The 14,675-nt window shown below is 49.6% G+C and overlaps 1 protein-coding gene across 1 annotated transcript in view; it reads left to right on the forward strand.

Annotated features, from left to right (window-relative positions):
- Positions 1-14,675, forward strand: part of LOC102033540 (gamma-aminobutyric acid receptor subunit beta-4) — a 78,867-nt gene that overhangs the window by 21,679 nt on the left and 42,513 nt on the right. The window contains exon 3 of the mRNA XM_005419956.2: positions 5,738-5,805. Within this exon, the coding sequence (XP_005420013.1) occupies positions 5,738-5,805 (68 nt within the window). The remainder of the gene's footprint in view (positions 1-5,737; positions 5,806-14,675) is intronic.

Consider the following 14,675-nt stretch of genomic DNA (forward strand, 5'->3'; position numbering starts at 1 on the left):
GAGGTGCTGGATGAAAGTGGTTCCCAGAACATTTCTGCTTTCATGATACATGGTCAGCTTTTCTTGTTCCTCAAGCAACGTTAACACTAAACTGAGTTTGTGCTTGATGCTGTACATAAGCTAAAATAAAAGGAAAGGAGCACGAAAATCAGTGTTGGGAAACTTCTTTGTGATTTGGCTTGTGTAGCCTGCTGGGCTGGCATCTTTTAGATGTTCTCTCACTGCTGTAGCAGAGCCTTGGTCCTGAGATCTGTAAGCACAGCTATTATGCAGACAGCAATTTGTGAGCTCCTCTTGCAATCTTCCTGTGTGCTGAAAACCCAGGAGCATTTCCATTCTGCCTGCACTGGAGTGTAGTAAATTTGAGTGTCCTGACAACAGGCTGGCCTCTGAGTTATCTTTTGGGTGGTTTCAAAAAAACTACAGCACAGGACTAATTAGTCCATCAGCCAAAAATGATTCAAGGCTATCTGTTTTGGGAGGGCCAGAGGGAGATTTATGAAGAGGATGAATGTTTTCATCCTGGCAGCAGCTCCTCAGCCAGCGACAAGCCTGGTGCTGGATGTGCTGCCTTCTGCACCTCCAATTACCTGGGAGCTCTTGGCTCCCAACTAACCACATCTGGCAGGCCTTGTGTAACCAGCCCATGACGTGGGCCTGGCTCTGAGCTGGAAACACAAAGCCAGGCTGCCCCCAGGTCCAGTGCTGGGAACAAAGCAGAGGAGCAGCCTGGCTGAGCCATTTTCTGCAGAAAGGAGGAGTGGATGCTGAACGCCCCTGCCTCGTTGAGGAGTGTGGAGTGAGGACTGGAGGGAAAAGTCCTGGCAGTGGAATGACAGTGACAGGCTGTGTGCTGCTTGTGCCTGTGGTGAGACTGAGATTGCCCCAAGTGCTGGTCCTGTTGGGTGGGGGGGATCACTGAAAATGCAAGAGAGGCACTGTGGTGCCATGGTCCTTCCTCAGCAAACCTGGCCCTCCTCCTGCCTGCCTGCACCAGCCTTCTGTGCAGAAACACTTCCACCAGACAGTGCAGGGCAACCTTGTCTGGGACTGGCTGGTTTGGGGCTGCCCTTCAGCTTCTGGAGGGTTTAGAGTAAGGAGCAGGCTTTGCATGGATGGAATCTCATGCCTGTGGGTGTTTACCATTGCATGGTAAGGCACAGACCTGTTCTACATGTAGGTTTAGTAACTGAAGCCTCTAATTTTCTCTGGTTGGCTTTGTTTACTCAGCAAAAACCTAAAAGCAGCTTTCCTGCTGCTGCAGGGATCTCAGAGACTGGTGATGCCACAGGCAGGGTGCAAGCAGGGAATGCTGAGGCTCATGCACAAAGCTGTCTTGAATAATTTCTTCTCTTGTCCAGAAGAGACAGGGCTGTGCTCGCCCCTGCTGCACGCGTGATGCACTCCAGTGGCAGCAGCTCAGCTGCCCTTTGCCATCCCCAACCTCCTCCAGAGAGTGAGCAGCTCCCAGGATGGCTGCAGAGGGTCTAGAGATGTTTCTGTGGTTTTAGGAGGATTCTGTGCATGAGATGTTGCTTTTTCTTCTGTCTCTACGAGTGTGTTGTTGCTTCAGTGGCTGGTTTGTGGATACCAGGCTTTAAAATAGAGATGTAGACAAATTGGCAAAAGGCCAGAGGAGAGCAGCACTAATTGTCAGAGCTTTAGAAAACATGACCTCTGAGGAGAGGTTGAAGAAATCAGGTGCATTTAATCTAGACAAGGCAGTATGGGTGGGGGAGGGAGGGGGATGTCATGGTTTCTCAGAACATAAAAGCTGTTGTTAAGGAAGGATGATTGATTTATTCTTTAACTGTTGTGGAGGGGAGGGGAATGATGAGACCAAACTACATTTAAACTGCAGAGAAGATTTGGTTTGGATATCTAGGAAAAGCCTTCAGTGCAGTGAAATGTGGGAAGGTATTGTTCAGGGAAGCTGTGAAATTTCTGACACCCTGTTAATGCCTTTGTTCCTGTAGTTCAGACTAAAGGGTAATTTTCAGGCTGATCCCTGTCCCTCAGCACTGCAAACCTCAGCTCTGCCAGCAAGGCCAAGTCCACGTGGTCGGGAATGCAGGAACCAGCATCCTTGAAGCCCTGGCTGCAGTTCATAACAATGATGTGGCTTCAGTGGACCATAAATGCAGCTCTGCTCTCCTGCCCACTGGTTTGGACTCTCTTTGGCTGTGTCTGAGTTGCAGTTGGAGATCTGAAGGCAGAGGAACCTGAGCTTGCTCTGGTGTTGACTTCCTTGGGTAGGAGTGAGGAGGGGACAGCTTGGACCTCAGCTCTGGGCAGCTGCCTGAGTGATCACCCCCCTGTTCACTGAATTTTGTGCTTTTGTCTTCAGTGAGCTCAGAACCAGGCTGAGTTCTGGGAGGGATGTCCCAGGCCAGGCTGCCATCACCTCTGGCTGGAGTGCAGGCACACACAGGCTTGGAAACACAACCTTTCCTCTACACCTGTGCCGAGTTATTTCGGTTAGCAACGTGACTCCAGGTGCTGGGGTTTGATGCATTATAAAATAAAATGTGAAAGTAATAACTGGTTGCTGGGAAAATATCGCAGATTAGCACAACTTGTTCTCTACCTTGACTGTGTTTATATTTGACAAGTATCACTTGCAGAAAAAGGACAGGTTTTATTATAACTCTTTTGTCTGCTTCCTTCCCAACTTCCTGAGTGCATTATTCTCAGGCATCAAACTACTTTCAGGACAAAATGTTGGTGAACTCTCCAGTGGTGGTGAGAAACAGGGATGTGTGAGGGTGCCATTCACTGGTAAAAGTGGCAGAATTTCTCACACTCCCTCACTCGTGATCTTGCCTATAAATCCTTCCCAGGCAGAAGCTTTTTCTTTAAGGGGAGGAAGCCTAGTTCTTTGTAGCCACTGGCAAGGCACAGATAAAAGCATGGGCCTTTAATATCAGGTTTACTTCTTTTGCCCTGTCTTGGATCCACAAATTTTGTCTCTTCTGGACAAATCTACAGATGACGTTATTCCATATTTGAAATACCCTACTTTTGTATCCCTCTTGCCTGAAGCTATTAACATTGGCAGAATTGATGTCCTTTGTTTATTTTTCTGTACTACTTAAAGTCTGAATGTTGGGCACCAGCTGGCCTGGTTTCCCATTGGGCTGCATTGAGAGTCAGGACATATTTTAGTGTTGGCTGTATCCATGCTCCTGAATGCCTGTCCTGAGCAGTCTGGGAGCCAGCAGGGCTGGAGAAGGTGAAATGGCTTCCCTGGCATCAAGATGAAGTAGGTGCAGTAAAGGCAGGGCTTGCATTTCATTTTTTGTAGGACAGTCATACACAGGAGCTCATGGGCTGCACACCCCTGGGCTTGCAGGTGGGCAGTGGAGCCCCCCAAATTTCCTGATAGATGGGAAGTGGAGGAGTTGGCAGTGCCAAGAGGAGCCCTGCTGACTCTGCAGGGAGCTGATCCCTCCAGCCCAGAGCTGCTCCTGGAGCTGGGAGAGGGGAGCTCTGGAGCTCATCCCTGGCTCTGAGTCACTGCATGACCCCGGGCACTCAGATACCACGGTGATGAACGCAGCACAACTGTCTGCATGCATAGAATGCACTGCACAGGCTCTGGCTTTGACAGATATCTGTGTATCCCCACTGCCAGAGCTCCCCTGCTCTGCCCACCCAGCCTGTTCTCAGTGGGGGAAGAGCCCTGGCTGGTGCTGGGGATGGTGGGGATGCACAGCCACAGTGACACAAGCACTGCTGGGGAAGGAGGGGATGCACAGCCACAGTGACACAAGCAATGCTGGGGATGGTGGGGAAGGAGGGGATGCACAGCCACAGTGACACAAGCACTGGTGAGGAAGGAGGGGATGCACAGGCACAGTGACACAAGCACTGCTGGGGATGGTGGGGATGCACAGCCATGGTGACACAAGCACTGCTGCGGAAGGAGGGGATGCACAGGCACAGTGACACAAGCACTGGTGAGGAAGGAAGGGATGCACAGCCACAGTGACACAAGCACTGGTGAGGAAAGAGGGGATGCACAGCCACAGTGACACAAGCACTGGTGAGGAAGGAAGGGATGCACAGCCACAGTGACACAAGCACTGGTGGGGACAGGCTGGAAGCCAAGCAGGCAGTGGGGCACTCTTGGAGGGAGCAGCACTGCATGGCAGAAAGGCTCTGGAATGGGAGTGTGCCTTCTGCCAGGCTCTGCTGCAGCCCTGTGCGTGGCCCTGACTCTCCTCCTGTAACTAATTAGCCTGCAAGATCCTCAGGGCAGCTCTGACTTCCTCCTCCTGCTATGGCTTCTATCATAAGGCCCTGATTTCAGGGCAAAAAAAAAGACAAACTATCAAAGTGAGACTTCCTTAAAAGCTTTGCTGTGCCTGTGTCAGCCTCTGGCACAAAGGGGCTGCGGGAGGATTGTGTCTCCCTGGTGTGACTATTGGTTATTTTCCCACCTGGCTCCCTTGTGAAGGATGAAGGCACAAGCACAGCTAAGATGTGTCTGGAGTGTGGCTGTGATGGCATCTTCAGAGGCTCCACGAGGTCTCCTGAGCTCCCCTGCCTCGGGCACCCTGTCAGCCAGCCCGGGGTGCTGGAGCCTGCGCTGCCTCTTTAAGGAGATTTGCATAGCAGGGCCTAATTACAGTGGTTGATTCTGATGTTTTCAGTGTTGTTCATATTCCATTAAAGGATAATGCTGCTTAATTTGCAGCAGAGGGTCTCGGTGAACAGCACACCCAATCACAAGGCACCCCTAATGACACCGCTTCCCTACTTCTGGTAACACATAATTAAAAAATCACTCCATTTCCAGTTGTGTGGTTCTCCCCTCTCCCCCAATCTCCTAATTACTTTCTAAGCCATTTCATGATTATCTGTAAATATTTCAGCACTTAGATCTACTAATGAGTGCATGGAAGAGTTAATACCTTGAGTGGCACAACCGCTTGCCTTTCCCTTTCTAGTGGTGCATTGCAAGGGATCATTTTCCACCTTGCATGTGTGAGGTAAAGGGCATTTTCTTGGCGTGGGATTGGGTTTGTGCTCTGCCTTTGGGGTCATGGACCTGAGCAGGGGAGGGGTAACATGCAAAAACCCCATTTCCAGCTGCAGGAGGGTTTTTGCTGGGTTTGGTAGTGGATGTGTATCTTGTTCTAAATTGTTTTACATGGCTTAAACCCCACAGTAAGGACTGTCCTGGTCTCTAATCCGAGCTCTGCTCTGAAAAGCCACCTTACATATGCTGCTTTTTCACTTCATAGATCTGTTTCCTGCACTTGTCTGGTGCCTTGGGTGTTAAAACTCACTTGGGACTTTCAGACTGAGTGCTCAGAGCCAGCAGAGTGATGGAGGAGTGAGCTGGAGCAAATTTCCTGCCCATGGCTTGCATGGCCTTGGGTGCTGAGCTCTTTGTGTGGTCAATCAGGACCACCTTGTGCGAGCCCACTAGGAGCCTGCTGATGGTCTCTGAAGGGATTATTTGGAATAACCAGAGATAATTGTGTTACTAGGGGGTAATTAACTTCCAGAATTTAAAAAAAAATCAAGCTTAGGCTGCACTGCTCCTTGGGGTGAGTCTGTAAGTCTGGGAGTGAGAGAAATCCAATCGCTTGAGCACATTCAATTCCATGATACTCAGGGAATGTGGGGCTGCTTAACATCAAATCCATGCATTTCTAGGCAATTCTTATATTGCAGATAAGAGAGGAGGGCTTGAAAGTGGTCCTAACCCAGCCTATTTGTGTTCCAGGTAACCCTGTCACAGTGGGAATGAGCATCCACATCTCCAGCATTGACCAGATCTCTGAAGTCAACATGGTAAGTTTGGAAAGAAAGAGAAAAATAAAAAAAGAAAGAAAGGGTGGGGGAAAACAGCTATAAAATGTTTTTTCATTTTCTGGCTGAGATTTACTTCCTAGGCAATGGTTTCTTGGAGGCATCTGGATTTCTGCTGGCACCTCTGGAGCTTGTGCCATCTCATCTCATCCAGAGTAGATTCTTTTCACCTTCTCTGCTGGTGGCAGAGACATCCCCCCAAGTTATGCCTTAAAAAAGTAGATGTGAATTGTATTTTTTTGGTTGATACAAAGGTGGCTTTATGGTCAGTCTGTCCCTGCCAAGTTAAAAACAGTGAGTTTTCATTTGCTGGTGGTAATTCAACATTTCCTTGGAGATCTGTGCTGGAAAGAGAGGCTTCTAATGGAAATCTGGTTTGGGGTGGCATTGATAGATTGGAACTTTTCATACCACTGTGAACAACAACAAAAAAATACCTGCTCAGGTAGCAATGGTTTGGGGTGAAATCTGTGAAATTTGTTGATTACTTTGGTCATGGTTTAGGTTCACATCCAGGACTGTCCCTCAGAAGCCCTCAGCACCCAGCAGAGGACATAGATTGTGTTGTAATTGCCTAAACTTGCCTTTCTCCCTCCTGTCCAGAGGCTTTTCCTCCAGACTCTGCTCCTTTCCCAGGGGCTGAGTGCAGGGGGAGGCTGGTGGGAGCCTCCTGGCAGCTCCTGTCCAGTTCCTCCCTTCCTGGCCTGTGCAGGAGGATCCTGGGCCACTTTAGAGCTCTTCTAGTTCAGGTCAATTAAAATCCTGCTCTGCCCCTGCTCCTGTCCCATTTCTCTGTCTCTGGCCCCTCCTGCCCTGTTTCCCTGGCCCACCAGCTCTTCTGAGGAGGGAGGTGACACAACCTGACCAGTTGGTTTTGTTCTCAAGCTACCTGAAAAGCCTGAATTTGTGTTGGAATGACCCAGGGGGAAGAGCCAGCCATGAACCTTTATGTTCCTGAGTGAAAGTTCCTTTTGCTGACTCTGCCACCATCCCACCCCCACCTGAATTCTCTGCATGACCTGTGGCACCTCACCCCAGTGACAGTGACACTGGGCAGTGGGTGTGGGCCTAGATTTGGGTTCAGAGGCACTGGGTAGCTGTGCTTGAGTTTAGGCTCAGCTTAGCAGGGCCAGATGGTTTAACCTAGATCCATCTCTCTTGCCTGTCAGGCCACAACTCAGCTTTGAGTCATCTCCTCCCCCAGGCTCAGCTTGGACCTGGGTGTTCTGGGGTGCTGGAGCAAATGTCACCCTCCTGCTAGAGCCAGGATGGACAGTTTGGGCTCTGCACTTGTGCCTAAAGACCAAGACTTGCACAAACACAACTGGGAGGGGGTGAAGGGTTGGCTCTCAGCTGTAGCCACTGCCCCTGTGAGCCTGAGCAGCTCTGTCCCAGCACAGAAGGACAGGGAACTGCTGGAACCAGTCCAGAGGAGGCACCAGGGATCAGAGGGATGGAGCAGCTCTGCTGGGAGGAAAGGCTGGCACAGCTGGAATTGCTCAACCTTTCAAGGAAGTCTGAACCTTTCAAGTACCTCAGAAATGGGGAAAGAGAGAGGGAAATATGGCTGGGAAATTGGGATAAAAAGGAGGCTGTGTCCTCCAAAAACTGGAGAGACCCAAGGGGAATGCCCCATGGCCTCTCCCTTTATTGGAATAAAGTAAAAATGACTCCAGTCTCTGCTCAACCTGGAAAAAACCAGCTTAGGGGTGGCCTTCCAGTATCTGAAGGGAGTCCAGAAAAAAGGTGGAGAGAAACTTTTTACAAGGGCTGGAGTGACAGGACAAGGGGGAATGGATTCAGACTAAGAGAATAGGTTCAGATTGGACCTTAGGAAAAAATTCTTCCCTGTGAGGGTGGTGAGGCCCTGGCTCAGGGTGCCCAAAGCAGCTGTGGCTGCCCCTGGATCCCTGGCAGTGCCCAAAGCCAGGCTGGATGGGGCTCTGAGCATCCTGGGACAGTGGGAGGTGTCCCTGCCCATGGCAGAGGGCTGGAACAAGGTGATCTTTGAGGTCCTTTGCAACCCAGACCATTGTGTGAAGGCAGCTGAGCCCTGCAGAGGCTGGTGCAGGATGAACCTCCTGCTGGAGAGGTGTCCATGGGCTACAGGGGCTGATCAAGAGCTTTGTCCAGCAGGTGAGAGCAGCTGTGGCCAGGCACACAGTACCACTGTCCCAGCAGCACTTTCCAACCCTTGCCATGTAAATGTGGTGCTCTCCCCTCTGCAGAGAGCCTCTGCTCCCCTCTGCCACACAACTAGGGGACAAACACTTATAATAACAGCAATAATCTCTCTGTGATGCACAGGTTTCCTGCCACAGACCTTCCTCCACGTGCTGCTGTGGATCCTGCAGAGTTTGAGCAGCACAGTGATGGACACTGAGTGCTTTGATGGTGGTGGCATGGCTGTGGCACCGCTGTCCATGCCATGCTCCTGTAGATGTGAAGGAATGTCCCTTCTAGGCTTTTGATTATCCCTCCTGGCTGTCTGTTTGACAAGAAAAATGTCCTGCCCATCTTTCCTACATAGACTGGGGCAAGGGGAGGGGGTTTGGAAAGGTTTGGAGATGGGAGATGAGGTGGCTGTAGGTGAGCATTTATTCGGGATCAAGATCTCTGAGCACCGTGGTGAGGCAGCGTCAAGAAGGGGTTAAGAATCAGAATCATCTTAAAGAACAAACATTTAGGGAGCAGAAGAGTTCTCATGTGATGTAAGTTTCCAGGCTGAAGGGATTTTATGTGCATCATTCCTCTGTGTGACAGATGCCCCGGGGAAAGGGCTGTGTTTTACCCCTGCTCTGGACATGGATCCTGGCAAGAAAAACAAGGCATTTTTTTGGCATCATGTGTGCTTGGGAAAGGAACTGTGCAATGAATAAATTAAATGCACACAAGTGAAGCTGGGTTGTCATGGTGACCAAATAGCTTCTATTGTTCCACAAGGAGTGTTATTACTTACTACCCCTTGTAGGATAATTAATTAATCCTCAGACATCCTTTTGGGAACAATGGCCCTGGTGCTGTGGCTGGGCAGGCTGAGGACAGCCCCCAGCTCTCCCAGGCCTTTCTCTGGGACTCCTGGCGCCTGCTGGCTGCCTGCTGGTGGGGAACAAGTGCTCTCAGTGACCAGGCATTGCATGCTTCCAAAAGCTGCTTTCCACAGGAGTCCAGCTGGCTGTGGAGCTGTGGAGCAGCCCAGCTCCATCCACGAGCACTCCTTGCCCTCAGTCCCACGGGAGCCGTGTTCCCAAAGTGAAGATGTGGTGACATCCCTGTCCTGGAGGACACAGGGCTCTCTGAGGAGGCAGCACAGTGATGTCCTTCTGCTGGGTGTTCCCAGACACTCTGACACACAGAACACTTTGCACTGTCTGTAGATGCCATGTGTGTTCTGACGCCCAAAGCTCCTCCAGCTCCCCGAGGGCCATTCCCAGATCCTGTGTTCTGACACCCAGAGCTGATGCACCCCTGTGACCGTGTTCCCAGGGGTCTTGGATGAGGGAAGAGACGAGGATCTGACTCCATGTTTCAGAAGGCTGATTTATTATTTTATGATATATATTACATTAAAACTATACTAAAAGAATAGAAGAAAGGATTTCATCAGAAGGCTAGCTAAGGATAGAATAGCAAAGAATGATAACAAAGGTTTGTGGCTCGGACTCTCTGTCCGAGCCAGCTGGGCTGTGATTGGCCATTAATTACAAACATCTAACATGGGCTAATCACAGATGCACCTGTTGCATTCCACAGCAGCAGATAACCATTGTTTACATTTTGTTCCTGAGGCCTCTCAGCTTCTCAGGAGTAAAAATCCTAAGGAAAAGATTTTTCATAAAAGATGTCTGCAACACACCCCCAGCTCCCTGAGGGCCATTCCCAGATCCTGTTTTCTGACACCCAAAGCTGATGCACCTCCAGCTCCCTGAGGGCCATTCCCAGATCCTGTGCCATGCCAGGCTGCAGGGTATTCATAGGTACAGTGGCAACCTTCTCCCAGTCATGAGAGACCAAAACTGCAGCCCTTATAGTAAAAAGTGTCCCCTCCTGGTCCATGGCAGCTGCTGCCTATGTGTGGTCAGCCATAGTTTCAAGCTCACTTTTTAGAGTGCTGCTTTCTTGCTGTGTACCCCCCTCAGCATGGCCAAGGAATGCTGAGCTGCAGCCTCTGTTCTCCTCAGTGGTTAGAAGGATTATTTGCTGAGCCAAGATCAGTGACATCAATTGAAATGTCTGGGGAAGGATGCCAGGGGCCAGGCCATACAGGTATTGGGGAGGGCACATTTGAGTGGCAGACCCTCTGGGAAGTGCTGATCCATGAAGATGAAAGGCCTCACTGGAGTCTTTTCATCTGCTGTACACATTTGCAGGGTGGTGATTTGAAGGCAGGCTGAGAGGAGGAATGTCTTCTTGCTGCTGCTGAGTAGCTCAGGTGAGCCATGAAGGACGGAGGGACGGTGTCTCCTGGAGAGCTCACCCAGCCCTTCTCCTTTGAGGTGATCTGGGATTGAGTTGCAGTGAGCAGGGTGATGCCTGGAATGGCTCCCTGGTGTAGCCCTGATTTTTTAGGTTCTTCTAAGCCTTCTGATGTTAACATTCTTGTAACAAACTTCCTCGCACACTTTATGTAAATAACTTATGCATTCTTTTATGGAGGAGGAGAAATTTGATGGACTGTTGGTTTGTCCAGTGTCATTGGAGAGGTGGCACTGTCATCCTCCAATCCACTGTCGCTTTTGGAAATCTATAAATGTTGGAGTCAGAAATTAAAAATTCTCTTTTTACCTTGGAAGAGCTGCATGTGTGCAATGTGTTGTTTCATGTCCTATAGCGACAACCTAGAGCAGAGGCTCTAGACTTAAAATAAAAAAGTGTTTATGAAAGGCCTTTAACAGGCACACCTTGGGCAGTGCAGGAGCCTGGCAGAGCCTACACCCAAGATGGATATGAGTTCTTTGGACAGATATAAGCTTGGTCTATTTGCATAGCAGAGCTTCATTCCCCAATTACAGCTTCAGAGGATGAAGTCACCTGAATTCCCCCAGTTTGCTTCCCCCTAATTTACTTTTGTTTGTATTTTTTGGGGCTGTGATGGTGTCCTTGGCTCTCAGGCCTGGAAGGGTTGTTCTGTCTGAGCAAACTGAAGAGAACTTCCCAACACTCTGGATGGGGTTCAGAGCTTCACACTAATGCAGTGCAAGATCTCAAAAATAGAAAAGCTGAAAACTCAAGGCATGAAGGGAACAGCCTGCAGGTGTTTATGGACTCCTGTTGGTGTGCAGCGACACTGGGGCAGTGACACTTGCAGGTCTCTTGGTGTGGTGCCAGGTTACTGAGGAGCCCAGCAGCGTTTCTGAGCTGGGGAATGAAGAGCTCTGGCAGTGTGGAGCTCATGTCACACTCAGCTGGAGCAGGCAGGGGGTGTCTGTCCTTGTGCTTCGTGGCCTGAATGCTGCCCAGAGTCACTCAGCTCAAGGGTCTGCTTCTGGGGGTGCAGTTCTGAGCAGCACCAATGGCTTCAGAAAGAGCTGCAGGTCTTCCCCCACTGCTGGATGTCCTTCCATGCAGCTGAGGACTCAGGGTGTGCTGTATATTCCTGCATGGTGGGACTAGACAAGGACTAATCCTTCCAAAGCAGCCTTTTCCCTCTCTAGGCAATCTCTGGGGATGTGTTTTTCTAGCACCAGACAGTTCAGACTGCCTTGAAGTATTAATGAACTATTTCAATAAGGAAAACTACCAGAAGTTTTGTATGCATTTGAAATAAGAGGAGGTTACCCTTCATAAGGCTTCAATTTTCCTGCCCTATGATCTGTGCAGTCCTAAACCTGCTCCCTCCTGTGTCTGCACACCGTAGACAGCTCGGAGCATCCAGCCATTATAGTCATGATTTCTTTGTGCCTCCTATAATTTATTCATCCCAAGATGCTCTCCTACATCTGCAATAACATCATTTCAGTTTGTTATAGCACCAGCTTTAAAGTTTTATAAACCTGGTGACAAGTTGAAAAGTTACAAGAGGATTGTTGCAGAGGGCTAGTGTAGGAAACAAGGCTTCCAGATAAAAACATTTGCAGGAACAGGGCTGTGAAAGGAAGGATGCCTGTGGCATTGCCAATTCCTTTTGCTGGGGGACAGCCTGCAGTGGGGAGGGGTTAGGGGTCAGGGCATGGGGTTTGGCAAAGCTGACCTTGATGTTTTCCTTCAGAATGGTCTGGGTTGGAAGGGATTTAAAGCTCATCTCATTCCAAACCAGGACAATTTCCACCACCCCAGGTTGTTCCAAGCCCCATCCAGCCTGGCCTTGGACACAGCCAGGGAGTGCCACAGCTTCTCTGGGCAACCTCTTCCAATGGCTCACTGCTTCCCAGCCCTGTGCCCCTCCTGCCAGGCTGTGCCTTGTTGGAGTGACTGCTCTGGTGCTGGCACTGGATCTCTTGGAGGTTACAGCAGGAAGCATCGTGGCTGTTATTGCCCAACTTCTCGAAGCTTGCTTCAAAAACAAGCTGTCTGGTTTGGCAGATTTCCCTGCTCAAGAGAGATGTAAAGCATGTCTCCAGACAACCATGAGCTGCAAGGGTTTTCAACTGGCTTTTAACCCAAAATGAAGTGGACCAGGTTTTGTGTAAGAGTGTTCTTGACCAGGACAGTTCATCCTACAACCTGTAACATCATCATCAGTGGGGCATCACTCTCCTCACTATATCAAATTTTCCATCTTTTGGGCATGCTTGAAATAGACTTTGTGGTGGAATGTGTCCTGAGCAGGCTTTGCAGTTCTGTTTTTTGTGGAATATCTGTACACCTGCAATACTGGACAAACCCAACTTTGCTGCAATGTGCCCTTGAAAAGGATTTTCCATTGCTGTAGATGCCTTGAGCTTTAAAAAACAAGATTTTAAAGAAGAAAGCTCTACTATTATGCAGTGCCTTTTAGTACCATCTACTCTCTTGAAATGTGTCAATGTTTTCCTTACTCTTAATTGAAAACGTTCTGTTTTGTTGCTGTCTCTTTTCAATTGAGAAATTACATGCAGATACTCCTCAGTCTCTATGTCCTTGGGTATTGAAATGTTTTTTAAAAGCAAAGGTTAAAGCATTTAAATCCTGCAGTCGGAGTTTTCTGGAGTTATGTGCTGTGAGATACAAGTATGACATGACACTCCAGTGCTGCAAATGTTTCTCTGTAGCCTTGGGTATCCCCAGCCCTGTGACTCTGTGTGTGTGTGTATACATCACATCTTGGTATTCAAGGCTGCTGAATATTTAGGACTGCCAAAATATGGGAAAGCTGGGAGGTTGGTGCTGAGCTGCAGCTGGTGCTCTGTCATGGTGCTGCAGGGGATTTAGTCCTGCTGGGTTGCTGGAGGCTCCTGGGATGGAAGTGTTGTAGGTAGCAGAGGGGGCTGTGGGGCCTTGGTGATGGAGAAGGATTCAGGGGGTATTCACATTGGATATCACGAAAAATTTCTTCCCTGAATGAGTGGTTAATAATTTGAACAGGCTCCCCCCAGGGGAGTGGTAAAATCACCATCTCTGGCAGTGCTCAAAAACTGAGCAGACCTGGCAGTGTGTGGTATGGTTTAGTGGCCATGGGGGTGTTTGGTCAAAGGTTGGACCTGATGACCTTGGAGATCTTTCCCAACCTTACTGATTCTATAAGTCTTGATGTGCTCGTGGTGAGGATGGCAGAGCTCTGACTTGGGGTGGGCAATCCCTACAGGCATGGGCAGGTTGGGTTTTGTGCTGTTCTTATTCACAAGGGGCTTCTGTGTGAGCTAAACCAGGCTATTGCAGCAGGCAGGTGGGATGGAAGGTTCCTTCAGGGCTGCAAGGGCCTGTGCCCTCCTCTGCTGGGGTCACACAGCTCTTGTCCCTTCAGCTCCTGCTGTGTGGGGCTGCAGTGCATGGCATGGCTGGGAAATCAAGCAGCGCTGCTTCTGTGCACTGAAACTGCATCTCCTGGAGGGGAGAGTTACCAGGGGAGGCAAAGGTCCATGTGCACACTGCCATCAGTCACACAGGACCTGCTCACTTTGCTTCTCCAGCAGTGGGAAATGGGAAACACACGGCCACTGGGCTGGCTGAGGGAAAGCAGCAGCAGCACATTGATGGTTTTTCCTGCTGCTGGAGGGATGTTTGGAGCAATAAAATATGGTTGTGGCAGGGTGGAGAGCAATCTCCAAAGCACTCTGGACCTGGCAGCTTTGAGATGCTCTTGTTTGCATGCAGGAGGCACAACTGCCTGCTCTGTGGCTTGTCTGGAGAGAGAGCAAAAGTAGAAATGCACTGATTTCCAGAAACACCTTTGCAAAGCTGATGCCAGGGACACACCTCACCTGCCATCCTTAGATTTGTGCTTAGGATTTTTTTATCCTTGAAGCAGTGATATCCTGTGAGTGCTGAGGCTTAGGGTGACTTTCACCAGCACTGAGACTGCCTAAAAAGCCAAAGATCAGGTGTGGACACCTGCTCACATCAGACAGTGCCCTTCTTTAACAGAATTCCCACTGGTTGTGCTGAAACATCCCTTGGACTGAGACAGACTGTGAGGACAAGGAAAGCATCTGGTCTCAGGGGTGCTCTGCAGGGTGGTGGGCAGGGATTGGGGGCTCAAGTTTAAATAAGGAGTTGTCCTCTGTCTGCCTGAAAGATGGGGATGGTTCTTCCAAAGGGGTTGAATAAAATAATCAGGGATAAAGTGAACTTGTGAAGGAGCCTGAAGTGCTCCCCATTCACTACTTCTGAAATCAGTTGCAAAGAGATTGTCCCGGCCTAAAAGCTGGAAAATAGGTCAGTGTGACTCATATGTCAATATTTACTGCATTTATGGCAACTTGTAGAAGGGAAAA

This window comes from Geospiza fortis, unplaced genomic scaffold, assembly GCF_000277835.1.
Source record: "Geospiza fortis unplaced genomic scaffold, GeoFor_1.0 scaffold157, whole genome shotgun sequence".
Taxonomy (NCBI): Eukaryota; Metazoa; Chordata; class Aves; order Passeriformes; family Thraupidae; genus Geospiza; species Geospiza fortis.